This window comes from Ahaetulla prasina, chromosome 1 (genome assembly GCF_028640845.1).
Source record: "Ahaetulla prasina isolate Xishuangbanna chromosome 1, ASM2864084v1, whole genome shotgun sequence".
Lineage (NCBI taxonomy): Eukaryota > Metazoa > Chordata > Lepidosauria > Squamata > Colubridae > Ahaetulla > Ahaetulla prasina.
In genome coordinates, this window is record NC_080539.1 from 22,070,685 (window position 1) to 22,083,283 (window position 12,599).

A 12,599-nucleotide genomic window follows, 5' to 3' on the forward strand; every position below is an offset into this window, starting at 1 on the left:
ACACCGCGGCCCTAACTATGAGATCTCAGGTGGGGTCCTATCCAGGGGTGGGCTTCAAAAATCTCAGCAACAGGTTCGCTGCCCTGTTGCTGGGTGGGCGTGGCCATGGTGGGCATGGCCTAGTTGGCCTCCTGCACCACTGAGGGGGGGGGCATTTTTCACCCTCCCCAGGCTCTGGAGGCTTTCCTGGAGCCTCCGGGAGGGCGAAAACGGCCAACCCTGGCCCTCCGGAGGCTCCAGAAACGGTCCATTTCCGGCCTGCCAGAACTTCTGGGAGGCCCATTTTTCACACTCCCAGACCCTCCATGTGAGCCCTGTACTTACCTGGCATCCAAAAATGGGCTGCATGGCGACTCCTGAGAGGAGTGGGAGAGGTAGGGAGGGGTGGGCAGGGCCAGCGAAGTGTGGGATTTGGGGGTTCGCCGAACTGGGCAGAATCCTACCTAAAGGATTGGCCAAACCTGTGCAAATCCCCAGCAGCCCACCCCTGGTCCTATCAGATTTCCTATACTTGCAGGGACACATTGAAAAGGTGGAGTAGCAACTGTCAGTGTGAAATACTTTATACAGGGAGTTTGTTACACTTGTTGTAACGACTGGGATGCTTTACTGGTAGTTCTCGAATTATGTCCACAACATAGCCTGGAATTCTGGTCATATCATTGCAGTCATAATTCAAGATACCACATGACTGGACTCAATTCTATGAGTCATAAAGCAAGTCACTACGGTTGTTAAGTGAATCTCATGGTCATTAAGTGACTCCAGCATATCCACTGGGTGTTTTTTGCCATTTTTTTCTGAAACATAAATCATCGTAAATTGAAGTGGCATGACTAGACACCACTGTAACCAGTTGTAAATGCAAGTCAGTTGCCAAACGCCTGAAATGTGATCACAGGACTGGGGTGCGTGTGTAGGTTAAGAGCCGCTGTGGCGCAATAGTTAGAGTGCCGTACTGCAGCCTACTTCTGATGACTGCCAGCTGCCTGCAGTTTGAATCTCACCAGGCTCAAGGTTGATTCAGCCTTCCATCCTTCCAAGGTCAGTGAAATGAGGACCCAGATTGTTGGGGGCAATAGGCTGACTCTGTAAACCGCTTAGAGGGGGCTTGTAGAGCACCGTGAAGCGGTATATAAGTCTAACTGCTACTGTTATTAACAGAATAACAGAATTGGAAGTCTTCTAGTCCAACCCCCCGCTCAGGCAGGAAACCCTGTACCATTTCAGACAAATAGTTATCCAATCTCTTCTTAAAAACTTCCACCGTTGGAGCATTCACAACTTCTGGAGGCAGGTTATTCCACTGATTAATTGTTCTAACTGTCAGGAAATTTCTTCTTAGTTCTAGGTTGCTTCTCTCCTTGATTAGTTTCTATCCATTGGTTCTTGTCCTGCCTTCAGGTTGGCAGCTATAACTTGGCAGGAGAGTCATAAGAAGCTTTTTAAAAGTCTGCCATAACAATGAATGGTCATTACAACAATCAATGGCCGGTGGGACGCCGTCTTCTCCCTGATCTTCGGACCTTTAAACGCGAGCTCAAGACTTTCTTTTTTCACCAAGCGGGGCTGGCCTGATTGATTGATTTTAATATTTGGGGGTTTTAGTGGGCTTCTTAACAGGGGTTTTTATCTTTTGTAATTTTTATCTAATATTTTTAAGTATACAGCGGTTTAATTAGATTTTTAATCTTGTTACGGTATTTTAAATTGTTTTTGGATTATTGTCGTTTCATTTGCTGTACACCGCCCTGAGTCTTTGGAGAAGGGCGGTATAAAAATATGAATGAATGAATAAATAAATAAATAAATAAATTAAACTTCAGAAGTTCCCGTCTTCTGATACAAAAGTTTGAAGAGCATCTTCTGGTTCTTTGCAGGATTCCAAATGTTGATTCATGTTTTGCTCCTCAATAGGCATTCACTATCATGGATCAGAACCGAGATGGCTTCATTGACAAGGCTGACCTGAGAGACACCTTTGCTGCACTGGGTAAAGACAAAGAGTCATAGAAAGAAGTCTGTGATAGTCTTTTCTTTTTTTAAAAAAAAGTTTCTTTGGAGGAGGGCAGGGGTGAAATTCAGCAGGTTCTGACAGGTTCTGGAGAACTGGTAGCAGAAATTTTTAGTAGTTCGGAGAACCAGCAAATACCGCCTCTAGCTGGCCCCAGAGTGGGGAGGGAATGGAGATTTTGCAATATCCTTCCCCCAGGAGTGGGGGAGGGAATGGGGATTGTGCAGTATCCTTCCCCTGCCATACCCACCAAGTCACCCCCACCAAGCCACACCATGCCCACCAAGCCACGCCCACAGAACCGGTAGTAAAAAAATTTGAATTCCACCACTGGAGGAGGGGTTATCCTGAGTGTGTATCAGCACACTGCAAGTACTTCTTAGTTGGCATCTGGGCAACAGTATGTTGGACAGTGAAGACAGCCTCTAGGTTAGAGATCCTGCTATTGCATAGAACAGCATACACATGGATGGGGGAAATTGGACTTCAATTGACCTTGTGCCATACTGGCCAAACATGGTAAAATTATTTGATACTGTCATTATTAGCAGGGAATCTTGCATGTAGCAGAGGGGCAGCTACAGCTGATAGCCAAGAGTTGCCAGCTTATTCACCAAAAGAAATCAGTTTATGTAGTTAGTCTAATAACTTCAGTGAAATTAGATAAAATCAAATTGAAATATCAGAATACAGAACATATATTGAAGTGATAGAGAATATTTGTAGTTCAGGGTTGGAATGACGACCCTTGGTGCTCTCTGAACTTGGTTGTTTTCTTGCAGACATTTCATTACCAAACTAGGTAACAACATCAGTACACTAATGATTTTACCTAGTTTGGTAATGGAACGTCTGCCAAAAAACCAACCAAGTTGAGAGAACACCATAAGCCCCTCATATATAGAAGCCTTATTTGGCTTGGTAATATTAGTAATATTTGAGCAATCACCTTCTGTTCTCCCAGACTATCATGACTTTATTCATTGCTGCATTTGATATTTCCTTGGCTTTCATAGTACATAATCAGAATATTACATCACAGGGCGTATGAATGTTAAAATGGAAGAGTTGGAAGCAATGATCAAGGAAGCTCCAGGTGCCATCAACTTTACTGTCTTCCTTACTATGTTTGGTGAGAAACTGAAAGGTAAGGAGTAATCAGATGAGAATGGCATATGTGGAATACGCATCTATTTTCCTCACCCACATTAGCTGTCTTTTTGTCTGTTATGTTCATTTGTCCTGGAGTATAGTATATTTCCCACAGCAAAATCATGGGCTAACTTAGGCTATAGTCAAATTTTGAGCCAGTCCACCTCCATAATGAAGATTATTTTAATGAAGAAAAGCACAAATAAGTGGGAGGTTGGGCTGCTATAGAGCACAACACCCTACTTAATCTTTAGAGCCAAGAGCGCTTCTGGTTATCATATAAGTTCCTATGTACTTGTGGACAACAGGATTGTGGATGGTTGCAGGGGTGGGCTCCTGGGGGGTTCGGCAGGGTTCGGGTGAGCCTCTAGCGAAGGATCACTGGGGTTCAGCAAATCCCCAAATGCCATTCCTGGCTGGCCAAACCCACCCCTCCCTGGCCCTCCCAGGAGTCTCCACACAGCCCATTCATCATTCCAGGTAAGTGCAGGGAGATGTTTGGGAGGGCAAAAAATGGGCCTACCTGGAGGTTCCGGAAGTCTGGAAACAGATGTGTTTCCGGCCTCCAGAGGACCTCCAGAGCCCGGGGAGGGTGAAAAATGCCCCCCCCACTGTGGTGCAGGCGGCCGACTAGGCCAAACCCACCATGGCCATGCCCACCCAGCAACAGGGCAGCAAACCCGTTGCTAAAGGATCTGAAGCCCACCCCTGGATTGTTGCACCCCAATGCCTTGTTGAAAAGGTACCTACTCGATCAGAAACAACCAGAAACAACAATAGAACAGTCTGTTGGGATGTGGAGAATACTCTGAGGGTCCAGCGATGAAGTTAGCTTTACTGATTGCCTTCCAATGTCAAGGGCCATTCCTACCAAAGAAGCAACTTTATGAGCAAGAGTAACTTACCACCTGTGTCTATACGATGCAGGCTTCACATCAGATGCTAAAGAAAAATTAAAGGAGAGGAGCCATTTCTAGATTAGCATCTTGTATGGGAAAAAAACCATCCCATTCAGCCATAAAGTGATTTATTTGTTTGGATGTAGCACGGCCCTTTTTCTAATTGGAATCTTTTTCCTATTATTCTTTGCTGGATGACCCTGAATGGGGGTGGGGGGACATGTCCACAAAGGACATAAAACTCAAGATTATTATGGGATGGGACCACATCATTTGGAGAAAGGCCTTTCCTCATATATTCCAATGTAAATCTTAAGATTTTCTTTGTAGATTTCCTCCAGCTGCTTTCCATTAATAAGATTCAGTAAATCACTACTTCTTATTCAATTAATTGTTCAACTAATAGAACCTGATCTTTTCATATTTGCCTGAACTTTGAGAATGTACATATACACACACACACACACACACACACAAATTAATCAACTAAATTTATCAACTAAATTTCAGTTTGCTGGCTGACAAAGCAAATTTTGGCTTCACTCCTTTATCTAGGGTGATTGAGCTCAATAAAGGTTTATTTCAAAGTAGTTTGTTAGGGTCGACATTGTTAATTTTTCTCTGCAAAGGCCATCATGTGAGGAAATGTTCAAAGCCATTCTGTTTAGCTCACACACATCTGTATCCCTAAAGGAACTACTTTGTTTCAAAATGAAATATTTACTAAGACAAATATTCTGGCAATCAGTCCTAATTCAGGTTGGCTTGTGGAATGCTAATTAATAGCCTGTTAGTTTAGCATTCCAAATATGGTTATTGTTGATTCTGTAAGATGGTTGAACTCCTGAGCAGATATGGGGGGGGGGGATGAGGGAATGGACTAAATACGATAACATTGTGTTGACATTATTAATTTAAAGGTAATCCAATAAGATTTAGGTCAGTCTGTGTCTCGTGAGACCAGAGGAATAAGCAGATACCTGACTTTTCTCTCGTTATAAGAGCTGGACCAGATCAAGGATTTGACAGACAAAAGAGTGATTTCTGTTGGATTGGCAGGGGACCTGTCCTTCCTGCTTCAATCCTGAGAGATGCCTCACTGTTTACTTGTGATGGATGACTAAGGGAACTGGGTATGTCTACCTATCAAAGAGAAGAAGCAGGGATAACATGATAGCTGTTTTCCAGTATTGAGGGGAAGTCACAGAGATGAGGGAGTCAATTTATTCTCCAAAGCACCTGGGGGCCAGCCAAGAAGCAAAGGATGGAAACAAATGAAGGAGAGAAGCAACCTGGAACTAAGCAGAAATTTCCTGACAGTTAGAACAATTAATCAATGGTACAGTTTGCCTCCCAGAGTTGTGGATGCTCCAACACTAGAAGTTTTTATAAGAGATTGGACAACCATTTGTTTGAAATGGTATAGACTTTCCTCCTTAGCTGGGGATTGGAATAGAAGATCTCCAAGGTCCCTTCCCAGCCCTATGATTCTATGATTTCCTGCAACTCTAGCCTGGTTTGGATGCCTTCCTTAATTAAACGACTTCTTCCAACATGTTGCAGACCTATAGCTTGGCCTCTTTGATTGAGCTGACATCTAGACAGTTTGTCCAAGCCACCCACATGGTGACTGCAGCATTTCTATGAATTGGCAGCAAGTATAGTGTTCCAATATCTCAGGGGTTGCCACAAAGAAGTGGGAGTCAAGCTATTCTCCAAAGCACCTGAGGGCAGGACAAGAAGCAATGGGTGGAAACTAATCAAGGAGAGAAGCAACTTTGAACTAAGGAGAAATTTCCTGGCAGTTAGAACAATTCATCAGTGGAACGACGTGCCTCCAGAAGTTGTGAATGTTCCAACACTGGAAGTTTTAAAGAAGAAATTGGACAGGCACTTGTCTGAAATGGTATAGGGTTTCCTGCCTAAGCAGGGGGTTGGACTAGAAGACCTCCAAAGTCCCTTCCAACTCTGTTATTCTATTCTATTCAAGTAGATGGCAAGAGTGGTGAAGTGGCTTTAGACCTATGCGGGAAGATGGGTATATAAATTCCTGCATCCTCCAAGCTGGGCGATTCTTTCTCTGTCAAGGACCAGTGGCCTTTAGAAAGAATCTGTTGGCAGCTGCAGAGCAGTAGTTCATGGAGCTGAAACCAGGAATGAGTGGAAACAGAGTTAAAAGTATGTGGGGTAGCAAGTCTCTCTTTTTCAGGCACTTCTGTTTTCTCTCCCAAGCAGTAAGTTACTAAAGATCCTCAGACACTATTATCAAAATCTGAACTTGCAGGGGGCAATTAGGCCAAGGAACTGGAGGCTGTCCTTCTCTGCCTAGAATTTGTCCTACAGCTTCCTGTTGCGGTGGATAGTCTAAGACAGGGGTCTCCAACCTTGGCAACTTTAAGACTTGTGGAATTCAACTCCCAGAATTCTGGGAGTTGAAGTCCACAAGTCTTAAAGTTGCCAAGCTTGGAAACCCCTGGTCTAAGATGCCAACTTGTTCTGCACTCAAGAGCAAAACAGTTTTGATCAACCCAGTTGAGATCAACTCCCATAGATGTTGTCTCTTTCACACATGGGCTTAGATCCATGAAAGATTTTTTTAAAAATCTCCAGCAATGGAGAGTTTTCCTACCCTCTCTGATGGAAAAAAAAAAGAGAGACAAGAGAAAGCAAGAATACGCCTTGTGTACTTTGTCATCTTCCTGGACTCTTTGCTTTGAAGTGGAACTTTGGGGCCAGCATTCTCTATTGATTAGCTGGTGCATAAAGTGGTTTCTTTGATGAAGTGAAGGATTCTCTGTGTGGTATACAAATTGCATTTCTTCCAACTCTTTGTAGAGAGGAGACCCATGTGGTTGGCATTAACACAAAATGCTTTTTCGTTTTTCTTTAACTACTCATCTGGCGTCAGAATATGTATCTCCCTGTTCAAAATTCCCAGAAACCCAACCCACCCCTCTGCTCCTGCTTTGACCAACCTTTGATGAATTTAATTGATTTTCTAGCACAGCTAATTTTTTTGAATAGGGAAATTGTCCAAGTTATACCATGGTGTTGGATTCTGAAGGGAAAGGACTGCAAACCTGCCATTGAGGCTTCTTTTACAGCTTCGTTCTTTGTTGCATAATTGCTTTTAAAAATCTGTAGCTTCAGGCCAGTTTGAGAACTGGGAAAAACATGGGTTTATTTTGCTCAAGAAATCCTTTGTGAGGGCTTGACTGGCAAGTATTTTCTTTTGATCAGGGACAGGCAACGGTTCAAAATGTTGTATTTGTCCTGTTAGCATAAATAGATGGAGGGGATTTACTTTCCCTTATTTTCAAGTAGGCAATAATTTTTTACCCAACTTTAATGATTTCCCTTCCTAAAGTTCTGATCACCCTGGTTGCATTGCTCTTTCTTATGCTGGTTTTATTCTGCCAATATGTAATATATTAATTTTATGTTATATATTCAGAGTTCTTATTAGGATCAAAAGGTGATTTATACATATAACTATAACTAACTATAACTAACTAACTATATCTATATCTACACACACATACACAGTCATCTTTCATCCTGGATGGGGTGGCACTGCCCCAGAGGGATCCTTTCTACAACTTGGGGGTTAGTTTAGTTTAGTTTAGTTTAGTTTAGTTTAGTTTAGTTTAGTTTAGTGTCATTGCACATGGGACAATGAAATTAAATGCCATCTTCAGTGTACATTATAACTATAAAAATGAAAACACAAGCATACATCCTTTACATTCTATATAATTGAAATTGAAAACCCGATATTGCACTATACCATAGAATTCAATATGGTTATTACCCTGGGATAGAAGCTGTTTTTCAGGCTATTTGTCCTTGTTTTTATTATCCTGTACCGTCTGCCAGATGGTAATAGTTTCAAAAAAGGGTGCCCATGATGAGATGGATCTTTAAGAATGTTTTGAACTTTCTTAAGGCAGTGGGAGCTAGAAAGCTTTTCCAAAGAGGGGAGAGGGCAACAAATGATCCTCTGGACAATGACGTTGACCCTCTGGAGCACCGTCCTATCTGCCACTGTGCAATTGGCAAACCATACACAGGTGCAGTAAGTTAAAATACTCTCTATGGTGCAGAGTGGTAGAAGGCCAACAGCATTTTTTCATTCAGTTGTTGTTTCCTGAGAAGTCTCAGGTAGTATAATTTCTGCTGGGCCCTTTAGACCAGTGCTGCAATGTGAGTGCCCCAGGTCAGGTCCTCTTTTATGATAACACCCAGAAACTTAAAACTGGCCACTTGCTCCACTCGGTCTCCATTGATAAGCAAGGGCTGGATGTCTGATCTATTCCTTCTATAGTCCACAATAAGCTCCTTGGTCTTATTAATGTTAAGGACCAAGTTATTGTCTCCATACCATGAAAGCAAGAAAGGTTTCTTCTGGATTTGTGACTCCTGCTCAAGAGCAGGTGGCAGGTGTGGCCTTTGCACAATTTCTGGTTGTGCACCAGTTGCAGCCTTTTCTGGGTTAGGAGTCCCTGTGCTCAATCATTGATACCCTAGTCATCTCACAGTTGAACTATTACAGTGCACTTTACAAGGGGCTACTCTTGAAGAGCATTCAGAGATTACAACTGGTGAAGAGTACGGCAGTGAGGGAAGTTCTTGGGGCCCCAAGAATGGCCCATGGAACTGCTCCACCAGCTGCACTGGCTCCCAGTTTGCTTCTGGGTGTCAAGGTTCCAAGTAACACCCCCAACGAAAGGAAACTCCGAGGCTTGAGTTTCCCCAAAGTTCCATTTTATTAGAGATGTCATATTGTCACATCTGGGAAAACCCGAATCTGAAAGTTTCCAGATTTTTCCCACCCAAAGGAAAGTTCAAGTCCCTGCCCAACATGTCCATCACATAGTCCAATCCAAGCACTCTCCCAACTGGAGATGCCTCCCAGTTCCAGACCTTCAGGTGCAGGGCAAGCTGTCCTTGACTCTCTGAGAAAGGAATGTTATTATGACTATATATCACCTTGGCTCCATACAATCCCCCCTCCCAGTTTCCCACAGTACTAAATGTGGCAGGCCTGAAGATCCAATGAAAAAAAATGGCTTCCATGCCTGACACTAAGTGCAATTCAAGGTGTTGGTAGTCATCTTTGAAGCCCTTCATGACATGGATCCAGGCTACTTGAGGGATGGCCCCATCCCACTTGTGCCAGCATAGAGAGGCATGCTGCAGGCCCCGTCAGCCTGAGTATTCTGGCTGGCAGTGTCCAGGAGAAGGGCTTTCTTTGTCATTGCACCTGCCCTCTGGAATATCTTGCCCCCTGGAGTGAGGTTGGCCCCAAATCCTCACAACCTTTTGTAAGAGCCTAATGATCTGGCTCTGCCAGTTGGCTTGGGGTCCAATGGTGGAGTATCACAGTGGAGATGGTTGATCAAGTAAGAACAGATCCCACCTCCCAGCCCCTATCCTGCTCCCACCCTCCCCATCTTTTAATTGGTTTGCTGTATTTGGTTGTGTGTAGTACCGTGTTTCCCCGAAAATAAGACCCTGTCTTATATTTTTTTGAACCCTGAAATAAGCACTTGGCCTTATTGCCACGCACTCAAAAGCCCAATTGGGCTTATTATCAGGAGATGTCTTATTTTGGGGGAAATGGGGTATTTTATTTATGAGTTTTATCTTTGTATAGGTTTTTTTTTGGTGTGATTGCAAGCCAACCAGAGTTACCTTGAGGTAAGATGGGCAACCAAGAACTTAATTAATTAAGTAATCTCCAGCATTTCAAAAACGAAAATAAGGTCATAACGGCAAACTCCCTAGCCCAATTCTTATATTCTAGTCACTGAGCTAGTCATTGAATGATTTAAAATTAGAATATCACTTTAAGTATGGTTATTTCATACAGGTAAAATGTAATAGGCTGATTACAGATTATTGGCAATTTGACACGTGTTTCAATAGCAACAGAAGACAGAGATGTCAAAGAATTTACCAATCTTATTGAGAGAGGATTTGACAGTCTTAATTCCCAGCAAGATAAAATCCTGCTAGTGTTTTTTTATTCCCTATAATAAATCCCCTATTTCCTGCAAAAACATGAAGCAGCCAGGAATGTGATTTTTTGCTTTGTTTTTACATCAAATTCAAACATGTCTCCTTTAATTAGGGCTCAAAATCCACGGTCATTCCAGGAAGTATTGCAAAGAAGGCAGAAGTATTGTCCTGCAAAAAGAAAAAGAAATACAGAGAGTAGTAGCTACCTCGCATATTTACAAAAATATATCAATCTCACCCTCCCTGCTGAACAAACCAGCAATGTCTAGATGTGTCATTCAAAATCTAGACATAATTTTGCCCGGGATGAAATCTGCCCACAAAGCAGGAAATAAACCAAATTGCCTTTACCCTGAATTATATATATTTAGCAAACCGTGGGATGTCAGAGTTGGGATTCACTTACCTTCCTTATCGGTTTGCAGATGGGAGCGCGCTCACCACCTTCCATGCATGCTTGGCCTTCCACACATGTTCTTTGCTCGTACGCGCACCTCCCGTGCATGCACACAGCCTCCAAAATGTGGCTAAATAGGACAGCATTATGTCTGGATGGGTGGGTGGGGCCTACCAAATCAGCGCTACCAGTTCACCCGAACCAGACAGAACTGGCTGAATCCCACCACTGGATATCAGAGACTCTACACTAGGGTGCCAAACCTTGGCAATTTTAACTTGTGGACTTCAACTCCCAGAATTCCCCAGCCAGCCTGCTCTACACATAATACCAAGTGTTAGCCTACATTCCATGAATGTTTAAGGGACTTCCCCATTAAGTTAGTGTTTTTCATTGCTCTTTTAGAACTGTATTTTGTATTGTTTAGCAGCAGCTCCCCAGATTTTCAAACTACATTCTACAAATCCTGCATCATCTATTCTTTTCAGATTCAGTTTATCAGATTGCATGCATTTATTTATAAATATTGATAAACTCCATTTCTGGACTGACCCCCACAGGCAGAAGAATAAGATTATGGCATGAAGCACAATGAGTATTTTAAAAAATGAAACCAGCATCTATTTAACATATAAATCAGGCTATATCTTTTTATCTGTCACTCTATCTCATATAAAAGGCTACAATTCCTGTAACATTTGACTACTTTGATCTTTATTGTTGGTATTAATAACTTCCTCTAGTATATAATTATTTTAAAGGGGAATAAAAATAATAATGCCATAGAACGACTGAAATAGTAGTACAATGACTGTGGCAAAAGAAAAGAAATACAGAGAGTGGTAGCTACCTCGCACATTTACAAAAATATATCAATCTCACCCTCCCTGCTGAACAAACCAGCAATGTCTAGATGTGTCATTCAAAATCTAGACATAATTTTGCCCGGGATGAAATCTGCCCACAAAGCAGGAAATAAACCAAATTGCCTTTACCCTGAATTATATATATTTAGCAATCCGTGGGATGTCAGAGTTGGGATTCACTTACCTTCCTTATCGGTTTGCAAATGGGAGCGCGCTCACCACCTTCCATGCATGCTTGGCCTTCCACACATGTTCTTTGCTCTTACACGCACCTCCCGTGCATGCACACAGCCTCCAAAATGTGGCTAAATAGGACAGCATTATGTCTGGATGGGTGGGTGGGGCCTACCAAATCAGCGCTACCAGTTCACCCGAACCAGACAGAACTGGCTGAATCCCACCACTGGATATCAGAGACTCTACACTAGGGTGCCAAACCTTGGCAATTTTAACTTGTGGACTTCAACTCCCAGAATTCCCCAGCCAGCCTGCTCTACACATAATACCAAGTGTTAGCCTACATTCCATGAATGTTTAAGGGACTTCCCCATTAAGTTAGTGTTTTTCATGGCTCTTTTAGAACTGTATTTTGTATTGTTTAGCAGCAGCTCCCCAGATTTTTAAACTACATTCTACAAATCCTGCATCATCTATTCTTTTCAGATTCAGTTTATCAGATTGCATGCATTTATTTATAAATATTGATAAACTCCATTTCTGGACTGACCCCCACAGGCAGAAGAATAAGATTATGGCATGAAGCACAATGAGTATTTTAAAAAATGAAACCAGCATCTATTTAACATATAAATCAGGCTATATCTTTTTATCTGTCACTCTATCTCATATAAAAGGCTACAATTCCTGTAATATTTGACTACTTTGATCTTTATTGTTGGTATTAATAACTTCGTCTAGTATATAATTATTTTAAAGGGGAATAAAAATAATAATGCCATAGAACGACTGAAACAGTAGTACAATGACTGTGGCAAAAGAAAACAAAGATAATCCCAATAGTAATAGGCACCTTGGGTCCAGTCCCACAACATCTGGAGTACCATTTGAAATTACACCACCAGCATTGACAAAATCACCATCAGTCAATTGCAAAACGCAGCTTTACTTGGAACTGCTGACATCCCACAACTATACCTTTCAACACCACTAAACAACACATGCTGTTGTGACCTAGATTCCTGGACCCGGACTCCTGGACTCGGATGATTCAGAAAGTGAGGGAGAAGACC

At 42.4% G+C, this 12,599-nt stretch overlaps 1 protein-coding gene across 2 annotated transcripts in view; it reads left to right on the plus strand.

Moving 5' to 3' along the window:
- MYL10 (myosin light chain 10) overlaps positions 1 to 12,599 on the plus strand; it is a 54,880-nt gene that overhangs the window by 22,664 nt on the left and 19,617 nt on the right. For both annotated transcript variants that reach the window (XM_058162826.1, XM_058162827.1), the window contains exons 3-4: positions 1,918 to 1,993; positions 3,057 to 3,161. In XM_058162826.1, the coding sequence (XP_058018809.1) occupies positions 1,918 to 1,993; positions 3,057 to 3,161 (181 nt within the window). The remainder of the gene's footprint in view (positions 1 to 1,917; positions 1,994 to 3,056; positions 3,162 to 12,599) is intronic.